A 24,386-nucleotide genomic window follows, 5' to 3' on the forward strand; every position below is an offset into this window, starting at 1 on the left:
TGCACAATGTCGTCATAAGTAGAAGAGATCAGGCAGGACACAAGTTATGCAGACACAAAAGAAGCGTTACTTTAAAAGCCGAGTAACTCACCATTATCTCCCTCTGCTCTTCAAGGTTTTGTAAAAAAGTAGAAAATTGATGTAGAGATGCATCTGCAACACAATAGAAAGCGATCAGCAAACCAGACAGCAGATTGCAAACACAACATGCAATAAGACCCAATAACATCAACATACCGATACATCTCTCGTCATCGGTCTCCGCATCTCCAATGAATTCAAATTTAAAATCCCTGAGTGAGTGGGCAAACTTTCTCTGAGCTGTAGATAAGTCTGAAAAGAAAAAAAATGTGTTACGTTAAAGAACATGCAATAAGTAGTTTTTTACAAATATTTGATCTATCCGATATATGATATATGATATATTAGGCATCAAGGAACTGTGGAACATCCATTCAGTTGGAGTTTTGTTTTTGCTTCTCTTTTACAAAGAATATCACTCTCACAACAAATGGGATTCCAGATGGTGTGAAAGGAAAAGAAACATCTAGAACATTTGTATGACAAATTAGTATCATGATAGATAGTCTATATCATAGGTGATTGAGGGTGCTGAAGTTACCCCCCCCCCCCCTTGTATGCGTGAAATATCGGAGATGATCAAATACCCACTGTGACAGGATGGACCTCCTATGTCACCCTGTCTACAGTGTTGGGGACCGGCTGGGCTTGCCTTGCCAAAGTCCCCTTTCTTTTTCCCAAATGTGCCCTCTAAACGCAGCAGGAAGGGTTTTTGCTGCTGCCACCACTAGGCTCCTTAGCAACACCTAGAAACGCGTTCTTCTGGGTAACTCTGGCTGCTAGTGTACCCCCTTGCTGGTACTTCTGGGTTGGTACTCCTGACATCTTCAGATCAGGGCAAGTAGGCGTCAAAGCAGGTTCCTCGAAGCTGTGATGCTTATTAGCTTAAGTGTCCTAATAAGGACTATTGCATACCCTAGTTTAAGGAACTACGGATCTCCAGAAGTACAGATGGTATATAACACATGTTCAAACAATGCTCGTTTTTATACAGTTTTGGACACAGCCTTGCAGGGAGTAAACCAGCTTCCTTTTCTGACCAGGCACCAAAAAGTTTGAAATATTAAATTCAAAGATTTAACATCAGGATGTGCGATGTTCTTTAAGCTTGGATATTAAATGCAATTTATACTTAACAAAATTTACACTAATCTGTGATTTCCCACATCACTTGCTGTTTACATTGTTCAGACAGGCTCTAACACACAGGACGAAAGGCCACACAGGAAAGAGGTAAAGGCCACCAAACTTCACAATCTCTTACGAAAAATGCCAAGATTAGACCACCACTCTTTGGATAAAGCTTTACTTGCATATATTTTTTATGCTACTGAACTAATATATTTTAAAAATCTTTAACTTTTTAAAGACAAAAGAAAACAAGGGGCGGAAAAGCAAAATAAAATGTCATCCCCTACAAGAAATTTGTCATGGATTCTGTGAGGCTGGCAATGCATCATGAGAAATGTACTGAGCAGAAGCTACAGAGCCAAGGGTAGCACTGGTTCCATCATGAAATTCTATTTGGAGTCAGTTCATCTCCTGGGTGAGGCTTTAAAAGAGTTCTAACAAAAACCTCTCCTCCCCACAAATTAGCAGAACCATTCTGCAGTGCTCACCCCTCCCTTTGGTGCTTCCACTACAAATAAAATAAAAATAACAGTTTAAAGCTGTAGGATTCCCAAGGCTATTAGTAACCAGAGTTACTACTAAACACTGTTCCACATGACCAGATTCAGTTTTATTCTGTACATACATATAGAGGGGCTTGTGTACCGAGAGAGGAGTGAGGTCCGAGGGGAATGCATGTTTCTACCCAATTGCCCACACAGTGTGGTTTCTTGGGCCATCTGGTAGGGATAGTGCTGCATACTATCAGCTATTTATGTAGCGCCAATAATTCTGCAGCGCTATACAGATAACTCACTCACATCAGGTCCTGCCCCAATGGGGGAGGGGAGAGGGTGAGGGACTAAGGTCACTTTAATAGCCAATTAACCTACTTGTATGTTTTTGGAGTGTGGAAGGAAACCAGAGCACGCGGAGGAAACACACGCAAAATGGGAAGAGCATACAAACTCCACATAGATAAGACCTTACTAGCTGTTATTATTTAATCTTTCCTAAAAGGGTTGTTCACTTTGCAACAACTCAGGTGGCGGAAGCGTGCGCGCGCTGAGGTGGAGGCAGCGTGCGCGCGCTGAGGTGGAGGCAGCGTGCGCCCGCTGAGGTGGAGGCAGCGTGCGCCCGCTGAGGTGGAGGCAGCGTGCGCCCGCTGAGGTGGAGGCAGCGTGCGCCCGCTGAGGTGGAGGCAGCGTGCGCCCGCTGAGGTGGAGGCAGCGTGCGCCCGCTGAGGTGGAGGCAGGAGGTATAATGTGCAAGCTGTGCGAGAAAGCTCAAACTGTGTCACCATTGGGATAGTTGTGGATTCGGCAAAGTAGCATCTTTGAGAAGCCAGAGTTTTAGGATTAGAAAGTCCCTTAACAGGCTGCAATAACATTCCTGCATCCACGAGAGAGCTGGAAAACTGACATAACTTGTATAGAACAGTTATTAGGTAACTTGTCTCTATTCCCTAAATTTGTAGGACTGCAAGAGCACTTGCACAGCCTCTAACAGGGACTTACTAATGCTGAATGTCCCCACTTGTTAGAGCTCCTACCGTTTGAAGTTTCATACTTGTCAGACTATTAACTGACAAATCATCAAAATCAGAAACCTATGATATGTTATAATACAGTATTTACAAGTATTCAAGGATATTTATTTTTCTTTGACAGCAGTGTCATTAAACCAATGGCTGTAACAAACACCTACCCTTATCTCATAAATAGCTGAATCACTTACACAAAAGAAACTTAAAGTATTTTAATGTTGCAATATTTAAAATTGGGGAAATATGGACTTACTATTGTATTTATTTTAAATCATACTTGACAACTCTCCCGGAATGACCAGGAGACTCCCGGAATCCGGGTAGGTCTCCCGGGAGAGTATGGCAGCCTCCTGCATCTGCCCACTTCCTAGTGAAGAATTAGATCCAAAGTGCATTTGACCCTACCCCTCGGGGCCAAAATGACACGATTTGCTGGCCCCCGCCCCCCGCACGCCCACCTCCCCCCGGCAGCTCCCAGGCGCAGACTTCAAGTCGGCAAGTATGATTTTTATAAAATTATCTTTTATGACATACCGTGCTAACTTTTGTAAATTTCCACACTTCTTATTACATGTGACGTTATGTTAAGCAAGATTCTGTTACAGACCAGTGCACATCATCTAAGTTACTTTTCAAATTTATGAACAACTGAAAACATTTTCATAGACCTGTTTTATACTACAGGACAAACTGTATAACTCACTGGATAGCAAAATAGATCTGTTTACTCGGGATAGAGCTCAACTGGTTATACTTAATAAGGGTCATTTACGAAAATGTGCAATAATGGGGGCCTGTAGTGTAAATCCTAACTTGTGACTTCAAGCACTTATTTTTGCATAGCTGTACCCACCGGGCTTAATGCTGGATAAGAGACATTTATACATACATTCTTTTCACTAATGCTATAAATTGGCAAGTGGAAGGTATGTGGAGGGGAGCTAAGGTGGATGATGAACTGGCTGGGGGCTAGGTGATGAAATAACTTGGGAAGTGGGTGATGAAATTGCTGGGGAGTAATGAATTGGCCGCTAGTGGGGGAATATGATTTCTGTATTGTGTGGCGTTCATGAGGATGCTCTCTAAAGAGCCTAATCAGTGAGGGTTTGTAATGTTTGGCCATTTTCAAGACAAGACCCCAACTTTGCATAAGGCAGCTAAAAGACAACAAAGGTGCAAAAATGAGCAAGAAAGAACAGCAAGAACCGTCTAAATTTGCTTGCGGAGAATACTCCTGAATTTTCCTTTAATGATTTGGAAGGGGGGCGGCATTACGGGTGTATTAGTCTAGGGCGGCCAGAACCCTTAATCAGGCCCGGATTGTATTGTTATTACATCTGCCCCTCAATGACTAGTAAATCACTTGCCAATTAACCTATATTTTCGGATAATTAAACAAAGGATACACTATTGTATAAGTATTCTGAAAAACACAGGAAGCAATAACAGTGATACACTAAAACAATCAATTACAGCACAAGGTAGATGTTCCCCGACACCATTCTGTAAACAATCAATACTTTATTTTAATTGGTACTATTTTAACAGGGGGAAACTCCAATGGACTATTCAATTTTAAAATGAACAGTCTAAAGCTCATATACTGAAATAACTGAGAAAGCAGTCCATCAAGTGTCCCTATTGCAAAACGTGGAGTTCCGCAATTCAAGATCTTGTTAAAACATGAGCAATTATTACTTCCTTCTAATTTTCTGGGGAATTATTTAAATTAAAGCAGCAATCCCACATATCTTTTGAAATAGAAAGCCAAGTATCTTTTAGGCCTGCATCTGATAATGATTAGTAGGAAGACAACTAATGACTATTTCCTTTTCAAACAGAAACTGACTCACAGCAAATCATGTGATGGCATATGGGGGAGGATTTTACAGTGCACATAACAGATTGCGCTCAGAGGGGTATTCCAAAGCCTCCCTACTCACATCATCTTGGGCCATATGACTGTTTTCTACGCGAGTCACATGACACTGTACAAACCCTGCAGAATGATAAATCATTAATAGCAGCCTGAAGAGCAAAAACAAGGAGAAATGGCAATTACAAAGATTTTTCTTATGCTCTGCCATAGTGATATTAAAAAATACACTTCATTTTATCATGATATTGCTGCTTTAACAGTATTTTGATGACAATGCTAATGCACGAGCAAGAAAAGTAAGTAATGAATGTTAACAGAAGAACATGGAAAGCAGACGTTTTCTCAGTCTTATTCTCTGAGAATTCTGCAGTATTTAAATATTTTCTGTAAAGAATAAAAATCAGTTACGTAAGTCCTTGCCTGAATGCAACTTACAATCTAGAGTCAGAAGCAAATTAACCTACCAGTATGTTTTTGAACTGTGGGAGAAACCAAAGCACCTGGAGGAAACCCACGCAAAAACGAGGAGAACATACAAACTCCACTAGGATAATCTCCTAGTTCGTAATTTAACCCATGACCCCAGTGCCATGATGTAGCAATTTTCATAACTGTGCAGCTGTTCCCTTGGGTACAATTTGAAATTATAAGCATTTTGTCACAGAGCAAGCTCTGACATGGCAATTATCACTGTCACTAACTAAAAACAACCATCAACATAAAAATACTGCAGTATTAGATGTGGGGTTCCCCCATAGACTAAAACACTACCTGAAATAAACTTTATCTTCAGATGGAAAGCACAAACCTTGAAGTATTTCTCATCATTGGGGCATGGACAACTATATACTAGGAATATGCATCAATAGTCAGTGTGCCCAACTCTATACAGCCAAGGATCCATCTCTGATAGAGACAACATGAAGAGGCCTAGTGTGCTGGGATAGACATTTAGGGCTCGAATTATTAAGGAATTTAAATACCTATAGACATATATTGTGTAAAACTGCACTTCGCATGCTCAGAACCAGGCTGTATGTCAATGAATGCAGCAACGTCCAATTCATCTTCGAGCACAAAGACCTTTACAACAGCCAACCATTTCGTGGGTGCAGTGGGGAGAGAACTGGGCGTATGCACGTAGTAAATGTATAGTAAGGGCATGCCAAGCTCGAGTGCACGCAACAGCTTCCGATTCAAGGTTTGGGCATCTCTAAGGTACATGTTTATCTGTCGTATCAGTTTCACCAGCCACAGGTCTCGTGTAAGTGTTTGAGATGATTGATAAAGAATGCAAATTATGTGAAATGTACCAGTACTTATAATTTCAACTGCTTTTTACCTAACTTGGAGCTCTGTCATATATACAAATGACAAGCACTTAATAAATCATTACACAATCATTCAAGATGCATGTAAGCAATCAGAGAATTTATATCAAGGAGAGGAAATGGAAAAGAGTAAGACAAGGGGGGGTGGAAAGAGTCATAGGGAGAGAGAGAGACAGGGAGAGAGTGTCAAGGGGGACAGAGAGCAACTCCTGCTATATATCACTTCTGTGGGGACCCATTTCCTATATTAGCAAATTGCACACCCCATCTCTGAGAGACAGTAGAGAAACGTGTCAGTGAGAACTGGGTGGGATATTCAGACTTAATATGCAAATTGTTAACTCTACTATGAATAGGATATACAATACATTCTGGAGCTGAATGCAGCTGCTTGAAAACCTAATATGGGTTGGGTTCAGCAGTACTGGCAGGTCTCTCCTCTCCCAGCTGTCAGTTCTGGAGGGACCCATGGTTACATTCCAGTGATTGTAGTCATGTCAGAGTTTTGTGTCATGTATAAATGCAATATTGGTCTCACACTTTTAAATGATCATTCAATTCACACATTAGTGACTTTTAATATCCTTGTGTTGCACCGTAGAGGCTAAATTACACCAAATCAAGTTTCCTCGGTCTTCTTGTATACCTTCATGAAATAAGTCAAATCAGCATATTTAGCTTAAGTTTATGCGTGAATCATCATTGTCAGATGTCAGAATGTGAATCACAGGCATTCCCTTTTTGTTAGCATCTAACATCTGACAATGTTATTTGCATTAATGTATGAACTTTTTGCTGTTTATGACCATGCTCCTTCCACAATCAAATGATCAGGCTATTGGGAGAATTCAATAAACCAAGCAGTGCCACGGGAGCCTCATGCAATGCGATTCTAGGTAAACACGGAACTGGAATCTACACTCATTTTTTCTTGCAAGAAGTGTGAGCAAAAACAAGCTAAGATTCAAGGGTGGACATCGCCGCAGAGCATCTCTGTGCGAGGCTCTGGCAGCCCTTTGTTATTAATTTGATTCCCCCCCTTTGCATTCCTACTTGTTTCTAATTCCCGTCTAATAATACTGGCCTATTTATTAAAAAATGGTGATAGGGATAGGTTTGGTTTTTTTTTTAACGCCACTTATCTCAGCGATAGAAAACCTCCAATCGCCATGATTTACTCAGAAACTATTGTAGGGACAGCTGAGAGATACTCAGGTGTCTGGAGATAGTGGCCAGGAGTGGTAAGAGTAGACTTACCGAGATTTTACTTTCAGTTCCATATATATAATTATATATATATATATATATGTTTATAAAAAAAAAATTTAATATGTAAATTGCTAGCACCAGTGTCTACCCTTGGATAGATAATGCTCTTCTCCCTTTGATATATGGAGCCCATAATGAGATTGTGCCTGTCACATGCATCGTCCCTGTCACATGCATCCCTTTACACACTCACTAGGTCAGCACAGTCCTTTCCTGAAATATTCTGTGCTGCTGTGCTCATTCTACTTATCTGGTTAACTACAAGCTGTTATATCCCTTCCCAATTCAAAACAGGGTAAATACATGGATCAATAGGAGTTGAAGAAACAGGATCTCAATCCGTACGAAAATACACCTTAATATTATTTTTGGACTTCTCATCTATTCTCTGTATTGCCAACAATATCAGCAATGGCACATAATATAGTACCATCACAAATATATGCAGCAAACAAGGTCCGTGGCATTTACCATGAACTATTTACCATGTATATAACCTCAATGTTTTCTCTGCAGCTGGGACTGCTCTGGTTTTTCGGTAACAGAAGAACCTGTTTTTTTGGTTTTTTTTTTTAAACATATACATGTTTAAAAAAACAACGTTTCATCAACTATATATTTACATTTGGAAATTAAATGTGTGGAGCTTGAAACTTAATATAGCATACTAGTAATTCATAATAAAATGCAATATATCTTGAAACCCAACGCAATATTGCAGTTTCTCAAAACACTGACAAGTTCTTCCTCATTAATGAAGCGCCCTGTTGTTTGTAAGACAGGCCAATGTTGAGAAACAGAGAGGATGTGTTTTTAGCTCTGTGACGATACAACAATGATCGCCCTGTGTGCTCCTCTACACTGTAGGCGAAATCTGGTATTCCAGTCCTCTATTCTCATTGTCACCTCACAGATCTCCTAAAACGAGGCCGGCATAACATCATATTATAAAAATGTTTAGACACTATATACACAGGTAGTGTCTAAACACATACATGTAAGCGACATGAACATGCAGTAGTGCATAAATTATAGCAGGAAAATTATGTTCATTCTGAATCTCAAGAATGCAAATTATGTGAAATATGCCAGTGCTTATAATTACAGCTGCTTTTTACCTAACTTGGAGCTCTGTCATATGTACAAATGACAAGCACTTAATAAATCATTACACAATCATTTAAGATGCATGTAAGCAGAGAATGTATATCAAGGAGAGGAAAAGGAAAAGTGAGCGAGATACAAGGGTGGGGGGAGAGTCAAGGGGGACAGAGCAAAGGAGCCTAAATAACCAAGACTAGAGTGAAATTATTTTTCAAACAAATTACTTTAAAGAGCCATTTATATCAGATTTTAATGTTTTCATGCATACTTTGTAACTCTGCTCCTCTTCCATCACTGAAATCCTAGAAGAGAGGTCAAGGGGGAGGTGGGGGTGTGGCATGCTGAATCACATCATCCTTACCTGAGTGCATGGGCGTGGCCATCTTGAATGCAGTCAGGTGATCATTCCAGACCAACCAGAATCAGCAGCTGTGATCACATGACCTGTACAGCCAATAGTTGTTTGGTACACCCTATTTAAACCTGCTGCTGAGATCTGTTCATTGCCAGAACACCACACTTCTCTCCTGAGGATAGTTCTTGGTTACAGGTTCCAGTTGTTCCTGATTCCCTGTGTTAACAAGTGATCATCTTCTGTGTACATCCTGCATTACCAACTACATATCAGTTTGCAAGTATCCTGCATTCTAAAGTGCATACCTTCTTTCAAGCATCCTGCATTATCCAGGGTTCATCATTCTGCAGGTACTTTGCACTTTCAATCTGCTCATCTTGCAATATTCTACATTCAGCAAGAGTGCATATCTCAGTAAGAACTTTGCGCCATCCAGTACCTATTCTGCAGTACCAGTGGCACCGATTCTGTTATGGCTGGTTCTGGGTCTCTAGAGCGTGTGTGGGTTCCAGGTCTGTGCCTGCCAAGCAGTCCTGAGTTCGCCATGCCGTGTCACAGTTCTGAGTTCCTAGTCCCTGTCTCCGTTTCGCTCTGTTCTGAGTTTCCGTGTGTTTCCTATCTAAGTTCTTATTAGTGGGTTTCAGTCCTGTGTACCTGGCTACATAAGCCGGGATTGAGTTCCCACGAACAGTTCCAGTCAGTTATTACGCCGGATTCCAGTCCAGTACTCAGGCACAGACTCAGGTCCTTATACTCCTATACTGCTTGTGCTACTCTGGAGGACTCTACATGAACAGAGAGATAATCAAGGATTCTAAGTTCTGTTTCAGTCCTGCTCCAGCTAGGGCCAAGTGTCCCGAATCAGATTGAAAAATAGACGACCGTGACAGTACCTTACTGTATTGGGGACATGGGGTCATTTCCAGCCAGGGCCCGATCTGTGTTGAAATTGCATCTTCCTTCCATGTTTGCATGGGTTTCCTCCGGGTGCTCGGATTTCCTCCCACAGTCCAAAAACATACTGGTAGTTTAAATGGTTATTGACATAATTGATACTAGTGTGTGTTTCTGTTGTTAGAGAATCTTGACTGTAAGATACAATTGACTGTAGACAATATTTATGTGTATGTGTCATTTAGACTGTAAGCTCTAATGGGGCAGAAACTGATGTGAATGATTAAACATATACTGTAAAGCACTGCATAATATGGTGGGGCTATGGAAATAATTACTCAGCATGCCAACAAAACACATTTCCTAACACTGTTTTTGACACTGTCCTTTAAAACCTAGTATGACCTTTTATACTAGTTCAACAATACGCACTAAATGTAATTGTTCCTAAATATTTTAAAAGTAATAGTAAAGAGTATCATATTACTACCATTCAATATACTGTTTCAACAAATAACCCATTTTATATATCTAGTTAATAAAATGTTATGCAGAAGGCATTAACACCCTGTACTGTATTATATTAAATTATCATCAATTTATAAATGGTTGACAACATGCCAGGAAAAAATTCATGTTCAATATAATAGCTTCATAAATTATTTTTATAATCATTACACTACGGTGTCGGAGCTTATTGTAATAGTTTTTAAGACAGTGACATTTGTATTTCCCTACTTTTCAAATTTGCAAAAGCACTGTTGACTCCAATTCAAATTAACGGGGTTCAGAAAAGTGCTTCAAAATGTCCCTTTGAAAAGCATTTTGAGTAGCATTCGATGATTTCAGCAAGACTACGCTGACATGAATGACGCAAAGTGTTTGAATCATTTTTAAGGCTCTGTAATAATGTTTATTTCCAGAGCCATGTACGAGTGATTTTTGTTTCATAAAACCAGTGTACACAATAAATGTGTCCAACATAACCCTCAATTAAAATTATTTCATATACCAAACTCTTTATTTCACCACTGCATTAAATTCCTATAACCCAGTATTAAACATTGCGGACCAGTCATTAAGGAGAGCAAGGCAAAAAAAAAAAAAAAAGGAGTAAATTTGATCCTGGACAAACCTTTTACAATGCAAGGGGTGCAAATTAGTTTATTATTCTGCATTTTTACACTGAAATTTAAAGTTGATCTAGGATATGCTCTACCAACTATACATCTGTCCCCATATATTAAATTTACCTCCCCTCCAATGCAACATGGTTTTGCCAAGGTGCAAAATTACTCCTAGTTTCTTGCTTTGTTCTCCTTAAGGACTCAGGCCCTGCGTCATTAAAATATATAGAAACCCATGCAAAGAGAAGAATGATAATGTTCAGTTTAAGGCCGATACAAATGGTCTAGGTATCCCATGGATGATTTTCCAACATTCCAGCAGGAGTTCACATAAAGGACACTGCTTTGGATACAGAATACCCAAGATAAACGATTGAAAATCTGAACAAAGCATAAGAATACATAAACAAGATTGATGCATCTGAATCCTTAACGAAAAGTATTTGTACCAAATAAAGGAATTGGTTTGATAAATGAGGGTGTTGTTCTTGTTTTGGCTTTTTTAAACTAAGTGCTCCCCACTCAGGTTCTAAGTTAACCATATATTATCATCATTTATTCATATAGCGCCAGCAAATTCCATAGCGCTTTACAATTGGGAACAAACACATGAATAAAATACTGTGTAACACAGACAGACAGAAAGATGTAAGAAGACCTTGCTCGCAAGCTTACAATCTATGTGATTTTTGGAGCATATTTGGCAAGTTCTGTAGTGATTAAAAATTGCCGCGTTTGATTTTTCATGAGCAACAGTAACTAAGGCAATGTTGACATGGATTTCTAAAGGCAGCATTCCCAGGTATGGTGAAAGATTCACTACAAACATTCACAGGAGCCCTGGGAGATTGTACAAGGTTCATCTGACCCATGTTCGGCTGAATACAAGCCTGTGTGATACAGGGGAGCAGTGTGTGAGTAGGAAGACCATGCGATTTCACATAGATTACAGCTTTTATATTTGTCCTTCCACTCACACTTCAACCATTTAAAAATGGTGAGCAGAATGAATTCCCATGGCTATGTGGAAGTATATCTTTAAGGAAAAAGTATTCAAGAAGTGACAAGTGTGGACAAAATCCCATTGTGATGACAGGATAGGCTTACACTGCCACCCTGTCTTTTCTCTTGTCAGTTTATCAGTGGTATTACAGATTCATCTTGGGGTTCCCTTTCACCATCAGTAACCTGCCATTACTGACCCCTTCTACTGGTACTCAGCCACCAGACACTCTCTGACTGCGAGTAACAACGGAGCACTAGTTGTAGGAGACAAGTTACAGCCACCACCTGGAACTGCTTACTTCTGGGCATTGGATGTAGCTACTGAAGCTCCTCTTTGCAGGTTAGTGTAGCTTGTTCCTCCTGACAGCTTTCTCAGGATCAGGACTGCAGGGCAGCCTGCAGAGTGTGGACTCAGGATGCTTTGTTCAACACTGGATAGTTGGATTAGATGGGATAGATCAGATTAGAGGTGAACTCTTATCTGTAGGACACGCTAGGCTTCATTCTGGATATTGTAAGCAGAATGGTGTTTATTGCTCTTAAAGAGTCCTGACAAGAACTGGTACACATCAGTTTGTGGTACTGGTGATTCATCCAGAAGCGCAAGATGGTACACACCTTACAGTGGGCTCTACTGCTCTTTTAATCCAGTTTCTACACACATTGGAAGGAGGTAATCCAGCCCCCTTTCCAATCTGGCGCCATTAATTCTGAGCTGGGATATCATACTTAATGTTTAGCATCAGGGGTGACTCTAGCTACAGGAAGCCATGCATAATCTAAAATTGCTTTTAAAGACAATATAAAGTAATCTGCACTTTAACAAAGAACTAATTAACAGAGACCACTTGCTGTGTATTTAAGCTGCGGCATATTCAAGCTAAAGAATGTGATTGTCAATGCAACACCTTCCACTCAGACTAAATGCTTAAAGCTGCTATCCCTTGTAAAATTTGTTGGTTTTTTTGGGTTTTGTTTTCTTTTAAAGGATAAATCACTGTGTCTGGCTATGATAAGCAGCTTGTGAATATTAATTTTTACCTTGGTTAGTGTGTTGAGACTCTAATCATATTAGTTCTTCAGGTTACATGCCATTACCATGGCAACTATAGTCACATGAAACCAGCCACATACATAATAATTCATGCATACGTCTATGGTGAAGCATTTCTTTCCTGATGGGAGTAGAATGATCCAGGGTGATGATACCCACCAATCTATAGAGTGTAACTAGTTACTGAATAGGTTAGAGAGAATTAAAACAATAAAAATAATTACCATTACAGTGATCAGATTTCCTCCCAACTTTTATACCTAAATATGGAAAAACATGAAATTGTTGAATTGAGTAGATACACTTGTAGAATTTATGTTCGGGCACATTGAAGCCATACCTGCCAACCTTAGCAAATTCCTGGACGGAAGGTCAAGTGTCCAGTGCGGGGGAGGCATCACCCCTCCCCTCACTGTGCTGAGATCTGTCGAAGTCGTATAATTGGATGAACGAAACGTATATTGGTTAATATTGTTTTATCGTGCGATTGCACCCACGCTACACGGGGAATGGCACCATCACGCAGTAAAATACGCACGCACACATTCGCACTACAACATCTGGTTATTTATACATTTCATATTTATTAAAGGTTCCAATCTACATTCATTTATTAGTAAAATGTATTAGATTGTATATGTACTATTTATATATAATACTGTAGTAAAGGGTTTTATGGTTCAGGTGTTTTAAAAGATAAAGAGTTTGGTCTCATATTAAAGCTTATTTCACCAGCATTAACCCGGTGTGGACGGAATAGCGATCGCATCTAGCGATCGCAAGATACAAGCAATATGATATTAATGCTCTTAAATACTTGTGTGGGTCAGTTTGAACTGGTCATTCAGAGTCAAATCATGGGAACAATAGGGTGGGGGATGTTCCCCTCACCCTTTGTAAGGATCAAATGAACTGACCTATAACTTGCAAGGAACTGGAATGCCATCAAGCCTGGACCAATGAAGACCTCACTAAGTGTTATCTGTACAAGTATATACAAGCATGTTGGCTTTTGTTAGCTCTCTTGGAAGCTGGAAATGTGACGGCATGGCTGCATTCATTGAACCTGAGTAAAACCTATAAGGAAGATGTAATGTATTCGGTGTTTTATACTTTCCTGTTTTAATGTAACATCTTTAATAGGTATCATGTATCGGCTATATTGTACTGTATTGTACTTATTTATTGAACTGCTAAACAAATTGCTTTTGCTAAATAAATTGCTTGTGCTTCGGAAACACAATACAATCGCTTGGGCAATGCTTATTTGAAACAATAGAATTACTTTAATAGATCTTATGACACAATGGTATCATTATCATGCCTTGAGAGAATGGCCATAATTCTATGTTTCATCTTGAATCATGTCATCAAGGTCTTTGTCTCGACCACTTAACTAGATAATTGGCAGGATGTGCTATCCCTGAAGTCCAGGAGGTCTCCACAAAATTCGTGACTCTCCCAGAAATTCTGGAAGAGTAGGCAAATATGATTGAAACTGGTTTGGTGGCAGATGGTGGTTTAGTGCCCTGTGAAGAATTTATTTGGTGTTTTCTTTATTCGGCAAATCATGCTTTCCCAGTTCCATCTTCATACAAGATTAGGTGAGAATACAACAGCTAGTTCAATGTAAGGGAACACCATCATAAAACAGACTGTAGTTGAAAAGAAGCTCATCTGACAGTGGATTAAACTTCTTGTATATACATCAGTGTTTCCCAAACCCAGTCCTCAGGGTCCCCTAACAGTGCAGGTTTTCCAGGTCACAGCTGAAAGAATTATACCACCTGTGGATCTGTAACAATGTGTGTCAGTAATGAATACACATGTGCTAAAGCAAGGAGATATGGAAAACATGCATTCTTAGGGGTTCCTGAGGTCTGAGTTTGGGAAACACTGGTATACATTGTTTTAGAAGGTGCCCCAGTGACTGAGGTTTTCCATATTTCAATTCAGTACACAAATCCTATAACTTGCATGTCTTGTCTATTTTAGGGTACATATTCATATTCAAACATGAGTTTTTAGTGCATATAAACCAGATAGATCTGACACTATTGAGGGGGTGAGGGGGGGATTCAATTGGCTGCGTTACTCTCTAAAGTAACGCGGCCTGTGCATTACCGGTACTATGGCCAAGTAAAGGGCAATTGAATTCCCCCTATAAATCATTGTTCCAATGTTTACATGCCAATTTGCGCTTTTTGTTGCTTCCCCAAATGCTACTTGTTCCCTTTTCAGTTGTTTGGTGTGTTTCAACACATTGGAAAGCATAAGGACCATCATGGACATGGTATGAGGAATGGGGAGGCAGCAATGATTAATGAAAATTCACTCCTTAGTGTAAATAAGAATATTATAAAGGTACCAGGGAGTTGTGTGTCCATATAAAAGGACAAGGCTGTAGGAAGCATGCTTTTATAGTGGTGACCTGCATCCGGAATTATTTATAGTAGGAGGTGTATTATTCCTTATAGTACAGAAGATTTCTAAATGAAAATTGAAATGACGACACCAGAACGCCCTGTTCATATAGTTATTAATTATAGGAGTTACAAAGAGTGTGATGCCCTGTGTGACGTATGGGTGAGTTTGACACTTTGAGGGAATGGTTGGTGGGACCAGGGAGTGTTTAAAATGTGTAATATGGGAGTCCCGAGAGAGATTAAGTTACCGTTTGAAACTATTCGGAATGAGTGCTTGATCAAGTTGGAGTAGGAGCCCCTCCTACTATGACTGAGATGGAGTAAACCAGCTGCTATGTAACCAAGATTATCTGAGTTCCAAGAGCAAGGCTCTGGAACGCAGTGTGAAGAGAGAATCAAGCTCTGTAGAGAATGCAGTGCAGGATGCGAGCTTGAGAGGACTGACAGTAAGGGAATCAAGCAATGCGAGTGTGGGTGTTTGCTCCGAGGGACACCTGTGTGTAGTGAGACTGCACTGTTAGTCACAGAGGACTAACAGCTCCTGTGCACAAAGGTTCAAAGTGTTTTATTATACAATATAAGAACTGTATATATTTTCATCAAAGCAATGGCACCCATTATTAGGTCTACATTCACTTGTACACCACTATCCTGCTTATATGGGCTGTCATTCCTAATGTCTCAGCACCTTTTTAGTACTTGATATTACTTTGAAAACTGTACACAACGTTGCCGCTTTCTGCTAGAAACAATAAAGTGGATAGAGAAACTGCCAGATCTAGTTAAAAAATGTAATTTCTTTTTCTCCATTTTTTTTATTTTTATTTTTTTATATACAACAAGCATCAGAATATTTCTGACAAGTCTCCAAGGAGGCGCTTAAAGATATAACAGGAATACAGCCAAGACACTCTTTGTGTCAACACCACATATACAAGTGCGCACACACACGTTGGAAAAAACAAGTCAAGTCTTTAAACAAATCTTTTAAGCAGATGTTTTCAATATGCTGTAATGAGAATGACTAAGAATTCATTATGGAAAAGTTATTTACATCTACAATGAAGCAGAAGTTTATAAACTCATATTTCTCCCACAGGTAAACGAAATAAAACAATAAACTGCCCAACCGGAAAGGAACCATTTTCTTGTCCTGGATTTCAATGTCATAATTATGTCAAACTTCAAACCCCTTAAGCCTTATAGAACCATGCAACATCCACACCACCACCACAGGAACTGGCACCAGAACTTCTGCAACACAAGGTCCACCGACCCGATAGACAGAACCATCTACCACAAATCACTCATCCACCAGCAAACAACAGAACTGACTTCTATAAAAACAAAAAATCCTCCTGTAGCAGTAGATGCTACCAAACCACAATGCTAGGGGGTTGGAGGCTGGAAAACTTGCACATGATAATAGTATAAATTTATAACCAGGTTAGATAAGCAACTCTGTACCCAAGTAATCCTACTGTGCCCTCTCTTAACCTTTTCATGTATAGGATCCTATACCAGACTTGATCCCAAAGCTCAGCCTTTTAATCTCCCTCGGGCTGAAGACCATCCCTCTGTTGTAAAAACGCTTGTCAAAGCAAAACGTGCTTAAAGCGGTTGTTAACTAGTGTTTATATAGGAGTTTGGGAGGTAATGCCTCTTTATTGATAAATAATGCTAGATAAAAACGCACTGAATGGAGCAAGAATCATTAAAGTGCAACACAACACACCAGATCACAAGTAAAAATGTGACACGGTATGCTGACAATGGAAACAAAAAGGTTCTATTCTCAGACTTTTTTTACATGCATTGTACTAGCCTTAAAAACACTAGTAAATGTTAATGCCGGTGGGTAAGAGGCCGTTAAAGACACATATGAATAGTTTTTATAGAAAACACTGTATAGTTGACTATATTGCAGAAGTACTACATTTTTGGATGGTAGTCCAGACACATAAAAACCCTGTTCTAGGTTTAAAAAAACCACAAAAGACCACATTCAGAGATTAACAAAATACAATATAGCATACTTGCCTACTCTCCGGGAATTCCCGGGAGGCTTCTCTCACACCCAATTTAAGTAAAAACCATTAAAATTAATGACAGTTACTTACCCAGTGCTGCAGATCAGACTGCAGATGATAACAGTTTATTTACTTTCTATATATCAGAAAACACTACAGTACTAAATTGAAAACTGTATAAATAATACACTAGAGACAAAAGTGATGTGGCCATTTTGTTTAGGCCAATGTTCATGAAAACATATGCAGATGCTCATGGAAAGGATTCCTATGCTGCAGATAATGTGTAGAGCACAGTGAATATACCTACTAACTGGGAGATTTCATGATTAGGGAAAGGGGGGATTCTGTGTAACTGAAAACCCCCCTAAGTGTGTTCCCGGGTTGAGCTGTGAAAGCCCCCCCTTATTTGCAAGCACAACTAGACAACCCCTTAATGTGTTAATAGTCAGACAGACCCATAGACAGGAAGTCAGCACTGTGATACAGTCCTGGAAACCACCAGGTCAATGCACTATAACTAGCTCTACAATCACCCCAATGTCTATGAGCCAGCACTGTTGGGGGGGGGGGGGTGTGTGTGTGTGTGTGTGTGTGTGTCACTTTACCACCTTGCCATGTAGAGTTGTAATAGCCGAGAGGTGTCAGACCTTACTGTATGCATATTGACAAGGAGCTTGTCTTTAGGGCCCATTTTTCACAGGCAGTGCCAACAACTCTCCCCCTTCTGGCTGTTAGAACTAGCAGTACATGGCTGCAATCCAGCTGGGAGATGAGGGTTCTAGAAGTGTAGGGGGGGGGACTCACTTTGAAAAGGCACATAGGGGGATTCACAAAAGACAAGGGTTCCTAAAAGGTGGACAGAGTATTTAAAGACACAGAGACTGTAGAAAGGCAAGCTATTTACACCAACAATTAATACAAAGAGAGTTGCAGAATGAGCTTTTAGTTTTAAACAGCCACTTCAACTTTATAGAGATAATCTAGGCATAATACATTTATCTTCTCTGAAAACAAGTCACATTTACCACTATGGATTAAAAAACAATTAAACGCTGCATTGTTAAATTATGTCATAACCAGCAGGAGCCACACAGACGCACATTTAAAATTACAAAATTTCACCCATCATTTTTCTTAGACACTCAATCTAACTAAGAGAGCTTTGCCAACAAAACAAAAGTACATTACAAGCATTATTATTTGTCCATATTTAACAATGTGTTCTCAACATAAGTGAAATTGGAAGACCTTATATTTTCCACTCTACCCCTCTATTGTGTTCTGTTTCCTGACTTCATCATGCCACAAATATTGTTATTGAGCACATAGCTATATTTGCTACATATTACATCACTTACAATCTTGCAAGAGCTATATACACTGATCAGCCACAACATTAAAACCTAAGATTGTATAGGTTCCCCTCGTGTCACTAAAAGAGCTCTGACCAGTCAAGGCATGGACTCCACAAGACCTCTGAATGTGTCCTGAAGACATTAACAGCAGATCCTTTAAATCCTGTAATTTGCGAGGTGCGGCCTCCATGCTCGATCGGATTGAGATCTCGGGAATTTGGAGGCCAAGTCAACACCTTGAACTCTTTATAATGTAACTTAAGCCATTGCTGAACAATTTTTGCAATGTAGCAGGGCGCATTATCCTGATGAAAAAGGCCATAAGGGAATACCATTGCCACGAAGGGGTGTACTTGGTACGCAATAATGTTTAGGTAGGTGGAACATGTCAAATTAACATCCACATGAATGCCAGGGCACTCAGAACACAGTGCATCACAGCTGGATGCGTAACTGCAGACTGTTCAGACACCTTTCTATCATAGCCAGCATTAACTTTTACAGCAATTTGTGCTACAGTAGCTCTTCTGTATCAATGGAACAGATGAGCAAGTCTTCATTCCCAATGCGTATCCATGAGCAGAGGGCACCCATGACCATGTTGCCGATTCACCGGTTGTCCTTACTTGGACCATTTTTTGTAGGTTCTAACCACTGCATATTAGAACCTCCGCCAAACCTCCCACTTTGGAGATGCTCTGATCCAGACGTCTAGCAATCACAATTTGGCCCTTATCAAAGTCGCTCAGATTCTTTCGCTTGCCCATTTTTCCTGCTTCCAACACATTAACATCAAGAACTGACTGTTCACTTGCTGCCTAATATATAACACCATTTGACAGGTGCCATTGTAATAAGAGGGACCTATATAAATCGTGTGTGTGTCATATATATATATATAATATATATATATATATATATATATATATATATATATATATATATATATATATATATATATATATATATATATATATATACATATATATACACACACACATACACATATATATATATATATATATACACACACACACACACACACATACACATATACACACACACATACATATCTATATATCGATACATACATACATACTGTCACGAGCTGGGTAGTTCTGATTGCCTCACTTGCCAGTATAAACGCTGCTACATTGGGAGGCGCTGAGTCTAACCACGCCTCAGGTCTTCACCAGGGATCCCCGCAAGGAGATTTGGGTTTAGCTGCTGAGACATGCAGGACGCGGCCCTCCCAGGTAGCAACCAGCGAAGTGTGGTGATCAATCAAAGTAGTGCAATCCGAGGTCAAAACCGAGCGGGCAAGATAAGGTACCAGAGGATAAGGCAAAGGAATAGTCTGGGAGCCAGAGGTCAAACCAGAAAATCAGGATGGGTCCAAGGGAGAATCCGAAGAGAGTAGTCAGGCAAACTAGGTCAAATCAAAGAAGACAGGTAAGTAAGGTATGGAAAGTATTGGAGCCTAAGGACTAGAAACTAGATACCCTAGTGGTGCCAGAGTATAGTTTATATAGATAGTGCTCCTATTTCATTGGTGGACGTGGGGTCGGCGGTTAACTGATCTGACTGCCGACAGGAACTGCTGCCTAGCAACGGAGACGCGATGTTCGGGTGCATGTGCCTTAACTTCCTGTTGCGACCAGGAGTGGCGTCGGTCCCTGGTACCCAGTGAGTGTGCGTGGACCCCCCCCCCCCCCCCTTCCACTGAAAGATGTGTCATTCAAGGATTGTCTTTTGATGAAGTGAGTCAGGAGACGAGGAGCATAAGGATCCCTATTTATACACCCACGACCATTCTTCGGGTCCATAGCCCTTCCAATGGACCAAGAACTAGGAACGCCCACGGAAGTTACGGATATCCAAAATATGACTGATCTCATATTCGTGGCCAGAGGCTGTGGTGAAGGAGTCTTGCGGAATCAGCAGAGAGACATGGAAGGTGTTGTGAATCTTGAGAGGGAGGGAAACGCAGCCTATAGGTAACTGGGTTAATGATTTGTGTCACCGAATATGGTCCAATAAATCATGGAGCAAGTTTCATCAATGGAACTCAGAGTTTAAGGTTCCTTGTGGAGAGCCACACTATCACCTGGATAAGAATGGGAAAAAAATCTGCGCTGATGATCTGCAGCTTGTTTATACCGTTGAAATGCTTTTAACAAGTTTTCTTTGGTTGAGGTCCAGATAAGAGCAAAATCTCGAACAAGAGAGCGAGCGGCCAGAACAGTAGGTGTCAAAGGAGGAGGGAAGTCAGGTAGGATGTGGTGGGAGCCAGAGACCGTAAAGAAGGGGGAGGATCCAGTGGAATCATGTATGTGATTATTATTGGCGAATTCTGCCCAAGGGAACAAATTGCACCAGTCATCTTGATTACCGGAGGATAAACAGCAGAGAAATCATTCTAGATCCTGGTTCACGCATTCCGTCTGCCAATTGGTCTGATGGCGATACCCCGAGGAGAACTTTAGATCAATTCCAAGATCCTTACAGAAGGCTCTCTAGAGATGAGATATAAATTGTACCCCACGGTCTGATATAATCTCCTGTGGACAACCATGGACCCGGAACACCTCTTTTATAAAAACTTGAGCCAGTTTAGGAGCAGATGGCAGGCCCTTTAATGGTACAAAATGGGCCATCTTTGAGATCCTGTCAACAATCACCCAAGTAGTATTGAAACCCTTGGGAGGCAGATCAGTAATGTAGTCCATGGAAATGCATTTCCAAGGGCATTCAGGACGGGTAAAGGCAGGAGCAACCCAGAGGAAGGGGAGTCTAGAAATCTTGTTTTGGGCACAAATATCACAAGAATCTATGAACTCTAAGATCCATCCGGAGGTTGGGCCACCAGTAGCGTCAGTGGATAGGAGCAAAAAAGATTTTTTGAATCCGGCGTGGCCAGCGAATTTAGTTGCATGGGCCCAGCGGAGGGCTTTCAGGCGAAGGTGAGGTTCTAGATAGGAATATCCAACTGGAGGAGTTCTGACACTGGTCAGAGCAATTATGCTGAAATGTTCGAGAATGTGAGGAGGTTCACCGGAGGGTTCCATATCAAATTCGTCAAATGACCAAGAAAGAGCATCCGCCCGAGAATTCTGAGTACCAGAACATAAGGAGAGTTTCAGGTTTAAGCGGGCAAAGAAAGAAGACCACCTCGCCTGACGGGGATTTAGGTAGCCATAAATTGTATGCTGAATGTACAACTATGTCCAGAGATCTGCTCCATCCCCAGGTCTTGAAGGTGGCTCCTATTTCCATCCTTAATGCATCTGACACTGGTCCCAAAAATAAATACATCAGCCTTCATCCCCTGAAAATAATGATTAAGTTCTGCACATTACAATTTTTAAATGAGGTTTGTGCCATACAGCAAAGAGAAATACTACCAAATGTGCAACACCTGTATGAAAGCCTCTGCTTTGGATTAGTTTCATTATCCAAGTGTTTGAAAAAATTGTAAGCCATTTCCAACAGAGAATAAGGGGTATATTTATTAAGATTTTGCTTAAAATTGCCCAAAAAACAGCAGAATGTAGCATTAGACATTGAAGTCTATGGGGAGAGCAATGCAGTAGAGAGATCTTCGAATCCTTTCCTGCATCTTACCTGCTCTAGTTACTACAGTAAATGTGGCCAATTTGTGAGTGACCATAAAGAGTTAGGAGATAGGTAAATTGTAGTGTTTGCTGGGACAACCATTTATCGTGATTGTTGTTGCAGCAGAACAGTTTTAATAAATGATTACGATCTTTCATTTCTTATCACTGCAATAAGGAATGAAAATGAATGTCAAAAATCTACTTATTGTTGTTCAATTCGCCCCTAAATATCACACCAAATTAAATTTTCCATCCCATTTACTCGTTTTCTATTTTATGGTAGTTTAAGCTTTGTTTGCCGACATAGACTATTGTCACTTGGGAAAAGGTGATTTTCAACAATCATTCAAACCAGTTCAAGATGTTTTAAAGGTGAGAAGTTCACTTCAAATCAGTAATGTTTATACAGAGCAGACACACCCTGTATGCTCACATCAGCAGACCCAGCCATAATATTGTGTACATGAGCTTTATAAAAACCAAATGTCACTTGCACAAGATTTCCAGAATAATGAAAAACTAAAACTAAAATTGCAATGCAAAGCAAATTAATCATCATGTTTCTTGTAATTATATAATAAAGGTCTGCCACATAACATTCCTTATACCAGCAAGTTAGATGTACAATAAGCACTTTGTTTGATACAGAGATGCATTTGACACCACCATTTTCTTGCATCAATGTGACAGAAGCCTACTCTGTGCTGTTGGAAGACCCTGCTCCTTCCCTTATTGAACTTAGACCCTATCTTTGCCACATGCAACCCAGTCCTTGCTTTTTAAACCGTTTTAAAACATCCCTAGCTGCATGACGTGGATAACAAATTTTTGAACATATAAATGTGACTGGATCACTATTGAATAACTTGGTAAAAATTTATTTAAAGCAAAAAGCGCAGTGCACTTATTTTTGATATTATTGTGTATATTATGAGATAGGAAATCGTTATTTCTGAGACCAGGGGAAGAAATTTGTCTCTTGTTTAACCTTGCTATAGGATATGCCTATTTCTGATGTATGTATCTGATACAATGAACCTTTTTTACAAAGCCTCTTGTGTATTGTGACGTGGGAAACTAGCTTGCTTTATTGTTGTACTGTGTGAATATGTATGAACGGTCTGATGAAAGGCCACATATTAATTAGATCTTTTGATGTGTGAAGGTTCAACATTGAAGGCAGGAACTTTTAATTAAGACTGGCTCCTTGATTCTCTGCATCTGAAAACCAGGTGTAGGACATCACAGCATTTCTAGAATTTCATAGATAAGTGTAAACTTTGTTAGCCTTGAAATGCAGGTAAATCTATGTTTTGGGAAGCAGGGTACTTCCTGATTCTAAAAATAGACTATATCTGAACTGTATCAAAGATGAGCTGTGTAAGCATGTAAGTGTTCTTCTGATATCAACTGACCTGATCACTGGGATCTTTAACCAGTGAGAGCAAATAAACATCTTGCTTCAAAGACCTGCTTGGAAACATCTTCAATATTGCTGTATTCCTGTGATCTACAGATTAGACCCTAAATTTAATACGTTCTCCGGCTGTGTCTAAGGTTTGGACCCAAGCTTTTCCAGTACCACCGCTCTGTCTGCTACCCAGCAGCCCTGGTCAGTGTGATAGGCCAGGGGGGATCCATTCACAGCAACAGTAAGAGGTCAGTAAGAGGTCAGGAGTAGCAGCCCAGGTACACCAGCAACCAGATATGCTAGCAGTGTCATTTACCCAGAAGAAACCCGGTACTGGATGCCAGTAAGGAGTCCAGTGGTGGCAGCTCATGTAAGCCCCTCCTACTGTCGCAAGAGGGCGCTTTTTGGATAACAAAAGGGAACAGTGGCAAAGTAAGCGCAGAAGGTTCCCAGCAACAACAGACAGGGTGGCGTAGGCAGTCCATCCTGTCAGAATACGTATCATTATCATTATACTGCACTATCCACATAACAAAATAGGTGGTTGTGAAGATACGGGGATTTCTGGCTCAATTCTACCCACTTCACGCTGGCTGGCCACCAAGGTGTGCTTTACTATGCCAGGGAAGCCTACCCAGTACCTTCTAAGGTTTACAATAGTCACTCAGGCAATGCAGTTAGACAAGTACAACAGTACATTTATTGTAATAAAAACAACACTAGATTATATATAAAACAATAAATAAATGCCAGGCAGGTTCACCACATCATTAGTCCCTTACCCCGCTA

At 40.3% G+C, this 24,386-nt stretch overlaps 1 protein-coding gene across 2 annotated transcripts in view; it reads right to left on the reverse strand.

The window, feature by feature from the left end:
• ARHGAP10 (Rho GTPase activating protein 10) overlaps positions 1-24,386 on the reverse strand; it is a 169,188-nt gene that overhangs the window by 108,562 nt on the left and 36,240 nt on the right. For both annotated transcript variants that reach the window (XM_075198927.1, XM_075198919.1), the window contains exons 2-3: positions 238-333; positions 92-153 (exon numbers count right to left, since the gene is read on the reverse strand). In XM_075198927.1, coding sequence (XP_075055028.1) covers positions 92-153; positions 238-333 — 158 coding nt within the window. The remainder of the gene's footprint in view (positions 1-91; positions 154-237; positions 334-24,386) is intronic.

This window comes from Mixophyes fleayi, chromosome 1 (assembly GCF_038048845.1).
Source record: "Mixophyes fleayi isolate aMixFle1 chromosome 1, aMixFle1.hap1, whole genome shotgun sequence".
Classification (NCBI taxonomy): Eukaryota; Metazoa; Chordata; class Amphibia; order Anura; family Limnodynastidae; genus Mixophyes; species Mixophyes fleayi.